At 28.1% G+C, this 14,260-nt stretch overlaps 2 protein-coding genes across 2 annotated transcripts; both read left to right on the top strand.

The window, feature by feature from the left end:
- Window positions 1-529: 529 nt before the first annotated feature.
- VNE69_05064 (uncharacterized protein) lies at window positions 530-904 on the top strand (the record flags this gene model as incomplete). The annotated part of the gene is made up of 1 exon (XM_065473543.1): window positions 530-904. One exon carries the CDS (start codon window positions 530-532, stop codon window positions 902-904), a length of 375 nt encoding a protein of 124 aa, XP_065329615.1.
- An 11,383-nt stretch (window positions 905-12,287) lies between these two features.
- On the top strand, window positions 12,288-13,946 carry VNE69_05063 (uncharacterized protein; the record flags this gene model as incomplete). The annotated part of the gene is made up of 1 exon (XM_065473542.1): window positions 12,288-13,946. The coding sequence occupies one exon, from the start codon at window positions 12,288-12,290 to the stop codon at window positions 13,944-13,946; it is 1,659 nt and encodes a 552-aa protein (XP_065329614.1).
- Window positions 13,947-14,260: the final 314 nt, after the last annotated feature.

Raw genomic sequence — 14,260 nt, 5'->3', positions numbered from 1 at the left:
CATTGGAAACTTGATATCAGAAGAAGGCAACAACTCAATTGATTTAATAAAAATATATGATGTTATAGATGCTCATATAACTGATATTAAAACATATAACAAAAACATTGAAAATTTTTTATTGAAAATGATGACATTATTTACAAACGATGATGTTTTTTATAAAATACAAGATGGAAATGAATATACTTTCATGAAAAATGGATTTTTGAACAATCTGGGCTTCGACAAAAAAGAAATAGAAAGGAATACAAAAAATTTAATAAAAAAATTAGATAGAAATATACTAATAAGTAGAATACAAGAAAAAGACAAAAATGAAATGTTGGAATCAAGGAAAAATTACGAAACAGTTTTACAGAAATTATGTAGAGAAAGTTATGAAAAATTACTAAACGAAACAATAAATATAGATATGTTGGAGATTACACAATATAAAATAAGTGAAATGGAATTTGAATTAAAACAAAAAGTCTGTATAGCTATTAGAAATATTATTTCGTCAACTCAGATACAAAATTATAAAAAATTGTTTAAATATTCTATAAAAAAATATAAACCAAAAATTTTAAATTTTGAAGATAAATTAGTAGAAAATTTTGAAAAAGCATTATCTGAATATTTGATTAGTGAATATGAAGATGAAATCAAAAATACCTTTACTGATAAAATTAAAGAAAAGATAACAATGAATAAAAAACAGCAAACCTATATAGTAAAAAATTTATTGTTGGAAAATTTTAAAAATATAGTAAATTCGAGTGTTAGAGATGTCGCATATGATAATAAAATCTGTGATATTATTTTAAAAATAGAATACAAAGACATATTAGCATATTTACTGGAAGGAGATTCGGCCATAGATTTGCATAATAAATTAGTAGAAATATTATACAATTATTAAAAGTTTGCATTTATACTTACATCGATGGTTTTATAAGTTTGTTTTTGTCTAATAATCATTTAGTGGCTCTACAATTATCTATCGTTTTATATTATGAATAATTTATATTTTTCACTATTAAACACGCCGATTAAACGAATTACTTTTTATGTGTTCATCTTCTCAAGTGTATCCTATGTATGTCGTAGAAATAAGGGAGGCATATACTAAGAGAATCTTTTACAACAATATTGTATCTACAAAATGTTTTGGACATAGTTATGAATTGATAAAAGAGTAGTTATAAATGATGCATTCATTGTAACCTCCTCAAAAAATTGCATGGAGCATCCCGCACGCTAAAGACCTATAGAAGTTCCTAATGTGATTAGAGAAATTTTTAAAATTATGACTAATATATAAATTAGGGCGCTCATTAATACTAAAATCACAGGGCTTAAAAAGAAAAAAATCGCGGGCATGTATTGTAAACATTGTACAAAAAATTCTAAATACTGAATGATTGTGAATTTAAGGAATGCGATTTTGTACATGTTAATTTTTTACACCCCAATGCAAGTCGAAATCTCTAAGCACAATATTTGTTGAAGAAAAGCAGCCAAGAATACGTATAGGCTTAAACTATATAGAAATCTTATAAAATATGACTGTAGTTGTTTTATGAACCAAATAAATTTTAAAATCAACTTGGAGTAATCTCTCTTACTGTACAAATGGGTGCAAAAAACGAAAAGCCTAAAATATCGCTATACTGCAAGGTCCTGGATGCCCGCATACATACAACTGATAATCTTGTAATGCTGGATCGAAATGAATGACTCAATGGCATCGGCAACATGTGAGGCCTCCGAGTTATACCACATTTTTAAGGGCTTTTTCTCAAAAAAAATGAAAAATACATTTTTTGTAAAAATAGGGGAATAGGAAAAACTATTCAGGTCGACGACATTGCAATATGTAAGGGCCGTATAATTACGAATTATACATAAGAAGAAGATATACATAAAGCAATTTGTCTGGTTTAAGGTGAAAAAAAATGATAGCAACAACTGATTATTAAAATTGTTTCTAATAGGACTGCTCCCATAATAAAAGATTTATAGGAATAATATAATTGCAGGAATTACAATGGGAGCTGATGTTTTTGCTTCTTACGTTCTGCTGTTCGCGACTTCGGATTTTTTCATGAAGTTGTTATTTATAGTATTGGCTTCACTAATCAGCATGAACAACATATTAACTAAACAGACAATCTTTGAAGTCATTTAAGACCTAATTGAGAACAAGAAGAGAAATCATGAAGATAAGTATGTAGGTTAATATATACGAGTTCCAATTTATATCTAGAAATTTAAAAAAGAAATACTGAAACTTATGCAGAGACTTTTATCAAAATACTATTGTTAGAATAATTGTTTTATTTTTTTTATCCCATGTACTTTTGAATTTAAGTAGCGCCAAAATAAGTAATCGATTTCGACGCCTTTAATTTCTACATATATAATCCCATAAGGTACCATACTGGGAAATTTTCGTCCTTATATATTCTTCAAATATCATCAAAATATATTATTGTTAGCCGAAGTCATCTATCTTATCTTCTTTGTATTCTCTATGCTCTCTTCCACTCTTGAATGCATATTTTCCAAGATAGGCATTCAAATTTCGACTTACTTGGGCTTTGTCAAAAGACTTTTTAGGTCAATAAAAAAACCTGTTTCTCTAGAATTACTTATAGCTTTTATAGCAAAATTCTTGTAGTATTATGTTTAGCTAGCGCACTCGCAACATAATTGTTCTGCAAATTAGACATAAGCCCCGCTTCTTTACATTTCCTGAGCCAATAAAAATTGTCAATGGACATTTCCCTTAAACTGTACTAGACTCTGCAGTTTACCTTTTTCCTTCTTTGTTTTTTGTTCAATTTGATTGTTTCACCTATTTACGGAGTTCGAATATTGACAATACTAGTTTAATATTTTTTAATATTTACAAAAAAAAAACTTCGTATTTTAATGTCTTATTGTACAAAAACATTCAAATTTTATATATTTGGTCTTTGTGTTCTTGGATTTACCAGAAATGTAAAATTTAAAAGAAAATTAATTTATTTTAAGAAACTTAACGTAATTATTAATACATAGGCAATTTGTCATTTTGTTCTTCCCCGACACAATGTTTTTTCATATTCAAAGTTTCTTTATCGCTTTAATGATATTATTTTTAGGTACATGACCGTTTGGAACCCGCTTTGGGAAAATGAACCCGCTTTGAAAAATAAAAAAAAGGGAAAAATAAAAAAAATTATAAAAAAAGACTTAACGACTTATTTTAAATAATGAAAAAGGACGATTTATCCGTTGTTTTTTTGGAGATTTTGAATGCCCAGAGGAACTGTAAAATGTGCTAATAGTGTTCGTCATGGTTTAGTCCATATATAGATCGAATATTTCTTTTAGAAACGAGCCAACGCCAAATAACTTATTTGGTATTGTGTTTCGGAATCGCTAAATTTTACAGCATTGATAGAGTGATTAATAGTATTGTTCTTTATCCCTTTGCTTTCCTAATGTGTTCTCATATGCTACCCATTGACTAGAAATCACAATAGAAACAGGTTATACATTATCTTGCATAACCTCAAGAGAATAGCAGCATTCCTACTAGTTACAGAAATGAGCAAGGCGCACGCCTATTCAGCATCAAATGAATCCAAAATAAACTTTACTTTGTTTTCCATGTAGAATTACATTTCATCACTAAAAAGCCCATCTGCCTCAACAAACATTGTTTTGCCAATTTTGCCATTTTTTATGAAAGTTGGGTCCGTTAAAATTTCAAAGCGGGTTGCAAACGGCCATATACCTATTTTTATGATTAGGGAATTGGTCAAAAAACATTATTATATATCTTTCAAGTAGATTGTAAGAAAAAAAATAGATTTAAATCTATTTTTAAAAAGTATTATGGTACTTAAGTTTTTTCAGATATAACAAATTTCACAAAAGTAGTCTTCTTCGCTTTTGTTTTTGCGTAGATCTATGTACAGTCATTTGATTTTACTAAAATTCCGTAACAATTAATATTTATTCATGTTTAGATCATTCCATTTTATTAGCCAACATATTGCTATATATAAATTTTTATATATTTAAAGCCTTTTAAATGGGTTTACACATAGGAAGATTTGATTATTTTATACGAGGTTCGGAAAATCATTATGAATCCTAAATCACATTTTTGATATTTATTAAGTAGTTATGTAAAATTTATACTTTAGGGTTATATTTTACAGAGAACATTCCTCCGATTTACGATTTTACACAATTCAAAAAAGCAAGAAAAGTATATTTACAACCCGCTGTAAAATCCTAATTCGTTTTCGGCAATTCCTTTGTGGTCTTTTTTTCTCAAAAAAAAATTTTAATAAATTTCTCATCGCAACGCTCTGTGCCTGGACGTTCTATATTTTTTTTACGTACTGAATCCGGGCACAGACGGCAAATTAATGAAATTTTTTTTTCGAACTTTATCCACAAGAATCAAAATTTTACAGATTTGTTTTAATCATTCGGATTAACATTTCTTGAGTTATACATTTTTTTAAATGTTTTTTTCAAATTTTTTTTACCCTTATGTTATGTCTAGAGCCACTTGACAGTAGGTCAAAAATCTTCCAAGACCCAAATGAGTCAATATGTTGGGAAGAAGAAGGTCCCCTAACTGAATACAATCATAGAATTTACTAGTTGTCCCGGTATGATTATATTAACGTCGGACGATTCGTACATAATTTGTCATTGTTTAAGTGTAGAGGAAAGACGATATGTGGAACATAAATGAGAGTTTTTTTAAAAAAAACTGCACTTACGAATACCCGAATACCTATATATATTTGTGATCAGACACGTGGTCTGATCCGAAATAGAAGACGGAGTATCAATAATAGATTTATTTGGATTGTTAGTTGCTTTCATGATCAAGGGTAAGGACTGGAGAATAAATAAATAGGAAATATTTGGAATAGGCCATTTCGACGTTCTATTCCGAAAGTGTAAATTGCTAAAATTAAAGTAACTCTCTAAATGCTCGTGTTTAATACTAATTACTCACCTGTCACTTATATTATCCTTCACATTTATATTAAATAAGAATCAATCACATTTGGGGATTCTTATTGTCAGCGTAGGTTCGTCGCCTGACAATAATTATTTGTAAATTACGTATTCATTCACTTAAAAGCTGTCTACACTATACCTAAATAAAAAATTTTGTGTGCAAGCTTCCAGTGTCTTCAGGGCTATAAAAAAATTATATGAAACAACAAAAAAGGAAAAATTAAACACAAAAAAATAATAGGAGGGTTGAAAAAGTGGCATAGGCGACAAAACGGTTATAATTAATGGAAATATGTTCAACCATTTTCAGAAAGATATGACACAGTGAAAAACTGTGCATGGTTGGTAGGTACAATAGACGAGCGACGTTAGAATTGAGAGTCGAGACAATACCTACCGGACTATTCAGATATTGGCTCAGTTTTTTAAAAACAACATAAAAAACGAAACGATTTGCATAACTGATGGGCATAAATTAGATCACAAAGTAGTAAAATCTATCAACGATGATCATCGCGTTGTAATCTACGATGCTGGTTTTAAAAACGAAGCAGGAGAGGCCGCAAATTTAATAGAGGAGTCTGATCACATCTTAAATGTGATATAATAGCTAAAAAATGATCAAAGAAAAAGTAACTACGACTTTTTTTTGTTAATTTAAATGGAGAAAGGGTGCGCAATATATTAAAATATCAAGAGTTACGTAGAGCTTATTTTTATATAAATTATTAAAGTTTTCTTAGGATAAATATTTGAAGTTATTTTTTTTCGTTTCTCTATAAAAATCCATAAGAGAGAAATAAAGTCAGGCACAGACCTATACGCCGATTTTTCGTTATATCCTAGACACATTAAATATAAAATTTTTATAAAACTACCTAAAAACACTTTCATACGGCTTTCTCTTGGTCATGTTTTAAAGGCATATACAGGGATACAATTTTATTCCAATGAATGACAAGCGCAACATATTAAATATGTTATACACATCTTTATGTATAATAGAAAATACATTATATGAAAAAGATTATCTAATTGATTAAAATCGAGCATATATTTCTTTTATAAATATATTTAAGTTTGAGGAATGAATGGACATTAGATTAAAGTTTATAAAATATATTAATGTTATTAACGCAAACCATAAAACACATGCGTATAAGATAAATTATATTATATTTTAAAAAACTTTGTATGTATTTTGGAGCATATATAACTTATTAGCTAGCTCTAGGAAATCCTTAATCTATGACTAATTTTGAATTCATTTTTTACGCTTTAAAAATTGATGCTAATTGTATTTCTTACCTTTGGATTGCATTATTAATATACACTTTGCAATAAAAAATAGATCACTTAAATAAAAATAGTCTTTTAATGACTTTGTTTTTTTTCAGTCGTTATGTAATTAGACTATGTTTTGATGGTAATATTGTTTTTTTAAGCCTTTATACCTATACTTGTTATAAAAATGCGTGGGTAATTTTTTACATCTTCCTTTTCATGTATGCTACAAATTGAAATTGCTAAGATAACTGTTTTTGATAGCATTGACACATTTTTTTTTATGAGACTTCAAATTTCTTGAATTAAATTAAGGGCGGATTTGAACTTCATGAAATCCTAAAGTTTTAAGAATCTATTATTGCTCTTGTAAGTTTTTTTTAAATAAATTTGTCGAAAAGATGTTATTATTTAGAAATGAAAGAAGTTGGTTTACAGAACGATGTGCTTAATCAAAAACATTAAAAAGTTATATTATAGACAGTGTAAATTAATCTAATATATAATTAAACATTGTGAGAAAAAGTAATATTTATATATGTTGGAATGAAAACATGGGTTTATTTATTCTAAAATATTTAATTAAACAAAGTTTCAAATATATCAAAACAATGACACTATATATTTGACACGTGTAGCACTTCCTACAATATATTTTATCCTCCTTCTCAGAGTATTCATATTTTTTTTCAATATTACTATCTATGATATATTCATCAAGTTTTTCATACACATCATTTTTAAAAACTTGTTCAATGCATAAATTATTTTCTTCATTCATTTTATTTATACAAATCCTTCAATGATTTTTTTCGCATCATTAATGTGGACTACTGGTTGCCCAGCAGTCCGAGAAGAGTTAGTTTTACTTAATTGTTTATTTAACTTCTTCATACCCTTATGGGTATGATTTTCTTTTATGTTTGTGGGAGGGAAAATAAAGTATTTCCCTCCAAAACATAATTAGAGAGGAGAAGAAGAATACCTACAGCATGGTATTCTCTGGTCTCCAGGGCCATCTTAGAACCACTGGAGATCTGTCCCTTGACAATTAACATTAACTTTTATTCCCAAAAATATAAAATTTAACAATTTAATATATAGTTTAGAAATATTTTTGTGAAGAGCCAATAATAATGTGCTAACGGCCAATTGTGTACACGAAAGGAAATTAATGTCCCCAGAATGACTTTTAAGTTGCATGAAAAAATTAAAATATATGTCTTCTTTCCGAATTTCATATTCATTTTCGTCTAATTCTTTTGGCCAGCTATGTTGCATTAATATAGGAAACCTCATTTTTTCTAAAACAACGTCGTATATCATCCCGATTATTTATTGTTTAATACTTGAGTCCATGTTTTTAATAGAGTCAAGTTCGACTTCATAAAACTCAGTTATTTCATATTAATTGGTTCCGTACGTACTTTTTTGTGTTAAAGCACTTTCATTATTTTCATGAATTGCTTTTGATTTTTGTAAATTCAAAATGAATAATATTGAGACTGTTAACATTTATGGGGCTGTAAAATTTTTTTAAAAAAATATAAATTTTAGTATTACATTTATTAAGATTTTCCAATAAAATGTTTAGAATTCTTTTCTAGACAAACAAATCCATCAACCTTTAGAGAAATTAATAGCTAATATTTTTGAGACTAAATATCTTTGGTTTATGTTTTTTAAAAATCTTTTATAATTCCCTGCACGCAAAGAAAAAGATTTTTATGAAAAATCGGCCTTTACGTCTTTGGTATCAAAATTCTCACAATTAATATAGCAGCGAATGGACGAAAATAAACAGGATTAATTAGACCATAAAATGTATGCATATAACAATGGATGGTGTTGGTGTTTTTATAATATTTAATAAACAACCCCCTTATGCTTGTTAACTCCTTCAACATGGCGCCCTGTACGGAACAGAAAATAGAAGGACTAACATTCAGAATCGCTAAAGCCAAAGCAGACATGGAAAATTTGGAGCTCCAGTTTAAAGCTCACAACATTATTCAAGACAAGGAAAAAATATCAATCTTCCATAGGATTCTTGATAATAAGGCCCAAATTTTAATAATCAAAAAAAACAAAAATTTACAAATGTTACATGGAGACAATTAAAGGGTCGAATAAAAAAATAACAGAGGAAATAACTCTTTTGAATTTATTGGAAGCTAGACAAAGGCTAAATGAACAAGTGAGGGAATGGTTAGATGGAATTATAACTGTTGCTTATGATTCTGGTATGGATGAAGAATTTGCTAAAAAAATAATTTCAAGAACATTTTTAACTTTAGAAGGATTCTTAACTTTTAGAGACTACTTTGCTAACCAATCAGTATACGATGATTATCAGAACAAGATAGAACTATTAAGGAGAAGAGAATTGTTAATATTAAAAAGAGAAAATCATAAAATAAGAAACCTCAAACTCAGAACATTGAGCAGATAAGAACCAATATGCAACCTCTTAAAGAAGAACAAAATTTGCATCTGGAAAGATTTTTGATTAACAATCTACAAACACCACTAGGAGAAGTTAAGACTATGGAAGTATTTCTTGCTGGGGATATAATAAATGCAGTGGTAGATACAGGTAGCAATCTAAATTTAATTAGTAGGAAGCTTGTTGAAGAAAAAGGATTTCTTAACATAGAGACGAAAGAGATTACGGCAACAAACATTTTTGGACAAGAAAATACCCTAACAGAATACATAGAATTAACTGTGAAAATAAATCACATACAGATAACAACCACTTTTTACATCATGGACAGTTGATCAATTTCCCTTTTTATTGGTAATCCAACTATAGTTAATGTCCAAAAATCGAGTCATAAAATAGGAGAACTTAAGAAAAAGTTCTGTAAACTCTTTAATGATAAACCATCCGGAGGTTATAATAAAATAATGTGCACAATAGATACAAAAGAAGGTGCCAAAATCAATATTAAAAAAAAGAAACATACCACAATACGACATAGAAGGTATCCAAAAAAAACAATAACAAAACTTCTAAATTTGGGTTATATGGAAAGATCTACCTCGTCATGGCGCAATCCTATGCGCCCAGTAAAAAAACCGAATGGAGAATATAGAATAACCTGTAATATGCAATGGTTAAACAAAGTTGTAGAGGAAAACAATTACACGATCCAAAAAATAAATGATATCAAAAATATGACACAGGGCAAAAAGATTTTTACAGTATTTGATCTATCAGACGGCTTCTTCCAAATAAAAATTGACCCTAAAGATAAGCATAAAACAGCCTTTTATTTTAGAAATAATTTGTACAAATACACCAGAATGCCTCAAGGCTTCAAAAATTCACCAGCAATCTTTCAATGATAATGGATAATATTTTAAGTGATATCATTGAAACTAAATGTATGGTATATATGGACGATATAATAGTATATGGAAAAACAGAAAAAGAACATGACCAGAACTTTTAAGAAGTTCTTCAAATGCTCGCAGATAATAATTTTAAAATTAACGCAGATAAAATGCAATATAAAAGCAAAACAGTAAAGCTTTTAGGATCTATGATCAACGGGTCAACTTATGGCCAATAGGAGAACACCAGAGAAAGATAATGGATTTCAAAACGCCAAAACCAAAAAAGACTTACAAAAATTTCTTGGATTTGCAAATTACTATAGAAAATATATTGCGACCTTGCAACAATTTCGCAACCATTATATGATGCACTTAAAGGTCTCATGGACAACGACCAAGTAAAATGGACTAAAGAATGCGAGGAAACTTTTAGCAACATAAAACTAAAGATAAATTCTAACATAGCAATAAATGTAGCAGACTTCACAAAACCATTTGTCTTAACAACAGATGCCTCAAATACAGGAATAGGAGCTTGTCATCAACAAGAAAAAGATGGCGAACTTATAGTTATAGATTAAGCATCCAAAAAGCTGTCTGAAGCAGAGAAAAAATATACAATAACAGAGAGAGAATTTCTAGCTATGGCTTGGGGAATACTACAACTATGAATTATATTTAAAAGGCTATAAGTTTAAAGTAATAACCGATCACACCGCCCTTACGTTCGCTAAAACAAATATATATTTGGAAATATGAAATTAGAACGAATGAGAGAGAAACTTCAAAGTTATGACTTCACAATACATTATAAGAAAGGCACCGAAATTATTGAGGCTGATGTGTTAAGTAGATTTTCTGAAAAGGAGGATTAAACTCATGACTTAAAACTGCCAAAAAATGTGCTCATCGATTCTAAAGGTATGTGGTACTATAAAGTAAACGACACAGAAACAAAGCTCTTTCCGCGCGTCGAAGATAGACCAGCGCTCCTTAAGGAAGCACACGAAAAACTTACAACCCACGGTGGAAGAGATGCAATGATTTATACAATAAAGAGAAAATATTTTTGGGCTAAAATAAAAGAATCAATTGCTCAATACTTAAAACGTTGTAAACCTTGTCAATGCAATCAACAAAAGACACGAGGGGGAGAAAAGTTAGTGGAAGCAAATTACAAATTGGAAAAGGTTAGCATGGACCTTTTATTCCTAGAACAGGCTATACCCTACTTACATGTATTGATCTTTACACATGAAAAGTTAATATAAAATATCTAAAGAACAAAACGAACAAGGAAACGTTTAAAAAAATGAAAGAAATCTTTGAAGAATGGGGACTTCCGAAACAAATTATAATAGATAATGGGAGAGAATTCATTTCGAAAGAGTTCTCAATGTGGTGCGAGAAAAACTCAATTATAGTTCATAGCAAGCCCGGGAAAAAATCAGTCCAACGGAAGAGTCGAAAGACTAAATAGAAATATATGGCAGATTATAAGGAAAAAGTTTTTAGAAATTCCCAATTATAATTTGGAAATAAATTTACCAGATATAGTTAAACGATTTAATAATACCTATCACAGCGGTATTAAGTGTACTCAAATGAGATGTGGGAAAATAGAATTACGCCAGAAGAAAAAGAAGCGCAACGAATAAAATACGAGAAGGAATTTAAGTCGTTATAAAGAGAAAAATTTGAGATTGGAGAATATGTACTATCACAAGACATTCTTACTAATACATCATTTGCCAAAGCAGATAGTAAATACGTATTTGTAGGGAAAATTGTAGAAATCCTAGAAGGTGATTCTTATTATGTTTTAACAACTGAAAAGAGGTTAAGCGTAATCACGCTCAGCTTACAAAATTTCAAAAATTCTTAAATGAAAATAAAAGTGAGAGAAGTTAACCGATAAGGTGCTTTTGAGGGGGATGTTGGTGTCTTTATACTATTTAATAAATAAACCCTTATGCTTGTTAACTGTTGAGAATAGTAGACATAAGGGGTATTTAATAATATTATAGCTATTTATAGTTATTCAACATTAACTCCTTCAACATAATATTATCAATTTTATTTCCAAAAGTGAAATTTCACATATTTATAAAACTGTTTATTTCTTAAAAAATATACTTTATAACAAAGTAATTCCCTTATATAATATTGTTAATATAAAAATTGTTTAAGAATTATTTTTGTTATACTTTACAATGTACAATCAAGATAATTATTGATCAATAACTGGAAGAAGAAAACGATCAAATATATTTAGAAAAATAAACAAAAATAATTTAGTTTGTTTTGGTTATTAAGCTATTTTATTTCAAAATATTTTTTTGTTTTTTCCTCCTCCACATTTTTTCAGCTTCGACTTTTGAAAAAAGTGATATTTTTTAAAATTCTAAATTCATATTGGTAGGGGGGGCTAAAGTGAAAATGGTCCGGTAATTTTTTATGTTTATATGTAAATTTAATAATTATCTTGTCTTTTTCAATAATATCCAAAAGCTAATACAATAACACTGTTTTTCATTTTTTAATCTACAGAAATAATATTTAATTTGATGTGATTTTTTCTAAATATTTGAATATTTTAATTTATTTTCATATAAAAACAAATTTTTCTGCTACCCTCCATGAATATCTTGAAAGTCGTTTCTGCAATATTGTTTGTACAAGCAAACTTAGAAACATGCAAAATAATTCAAGATGATCTTTTAAAAAAAATTAAAACGGGAAATTATCGTTTTTGTGATATGAGAAAAGGAAAGAATTACATTGATATAATTGCAGTTTATAAAAGAAATAAATATAAATTTTATTTGAAATGGACGACTCGACAGGAACCAATTTTTCAAAAAATATTGACTATTATACCCGAAGGACAGAAATCAGTTAAAAATATTATTAAGCTATTAGAGGATAAACTAAAAACATTAGTTAACTATAAGAACGAAAATGCATATAGTTTTATATATGAAGAATATGATTATTATAATTGTCCCATTACTAAAGAGTTAGTAGAAGAAGTAAAAAAAAGAAACGTTTTGAGAAGAATCAATAAGGAATATTCAAAAATTATCTATGAAAACATTTGTCATAGTGGAGATATATTTGAAAAAATAATCACTGAAATCAGAACTCTTAAAGACGGGTCTATTACAGAACAACAATCTTCAATATGTTATTATGATAATTTAAAGACAGGTAAGAAATTTATTGTGTTGACTATTGATATAGAAAACGTGCTTTATTTTTTTGAATTTTGCATTAATGAACTATATCACAAGTTTGATTTTGAAGTGAATGTAGCTGATACTTGTGAAGATAAAATACTGCATAAACTTCAAGATATATATGAGTTATCGCCCGATAATTGTAATCTGTCTTTGCGTGACAATGATGAATATATAAATATAACTAGTAGTCATATCAACATAAGGAAAAAAGAGGAAAAATATTCAATATATATAAAAACAGACGAGCTGTATTTTGAATATTTTAATATCTATCCTAGCTGCCCTTCAGAGGGCCCGTGCACGCCCAATATATATAAATATAAAGTAAGTGAGACATGCAATATGGAATTTGAGAAAATATGTTCTAAGCTAACTAACACTGAGTATACAAACGAAATTGAGTTGTTTTACAATTTATTAAAAAATCATAACAAGATAGAATTCCTTGTCAAAAGAATTATATCCAAACCAGAATCCGCCATACATATGATATTTTCTTTTCAATATAGAAAAAATAAAAAAAAATTTCGAAGTGGTGAAAAATTTATGATTGGAAATAAAAAAGACAGCGAACATCATATAACGCATGTAATTAGAAAATTGACAAAACTTGTAAAAGAGGATTTAAAAGGCATTGATCTATATGTAATTGTTATTTGTTTAATAATAGAAGCAGAAGCATATATCCAAGAAAATGATGTAAGTGATGATAAGATTTTTAAAACACTTAAAGAAATTGGCGAAATTATTGACGAAAAAAATAAAACAACTACAGTTGATACGAGCACAACTGAAAAAAATATTGATTTATTTAATATTCTTAAGGAGATAGTAACTATAAGTAATAACAAATTATTGGAAATGACCTATAAAACAATCGCATTATTCACTGGATCCAATTCTATAAATATTTATGAATATAAAGGAAAACTAATTAAAAAAAATAAGATTGAAATGAAAACTGATGCTAAAGAATCTAATCTCGAAGTGTTGAAGATAAAAAAATATAATGAAGAGTTAAAAGAAAAATTAAGAGAAAAAACTGAGAAAATGTAAGAAAATAAGAAATACGTAAATATTGCAATTCAAATACAACTAGATTGGCATATGAAAATAATTGTTAACATTACTTTGAAATTTAAAAGTAGTTGATAGTTTTATTGATTGAGGAAAAAGAAGAAATTTCAAGAAAATATTTGGAAAGATGTTTTTTTAATGTCATTCGAACAAATTATTTCAAATAAAAAATAATAAGAATTTATGTAGAGCATTGCATTTGAATATGGGCGAATTCGCATATACAAAATCAAAAAATAAATCGCAATACTATAAGGAAAACAGTAAAAAAACAAATTATTGTACTACAGAAA

The sequence above is a fragment of the Vairimorpha necatrix genome, chromosome 5 (genome assembly GCF_036630325.1).
Source record: "Vairimorpha necatrix chromosome 5, complete sequence".
Taxonomy (NCBI): domain Eukaryota; kingdom Fungi; phylum Microsporidia; family Nosematidae; genus Vairimorpha; species Vairimorpha necatrix.
The sequence above is the reverse complement of the archived record's forward strand: the minus strand, read 5'-3'. Positions and strand labels throughout refer to the sequence as shown.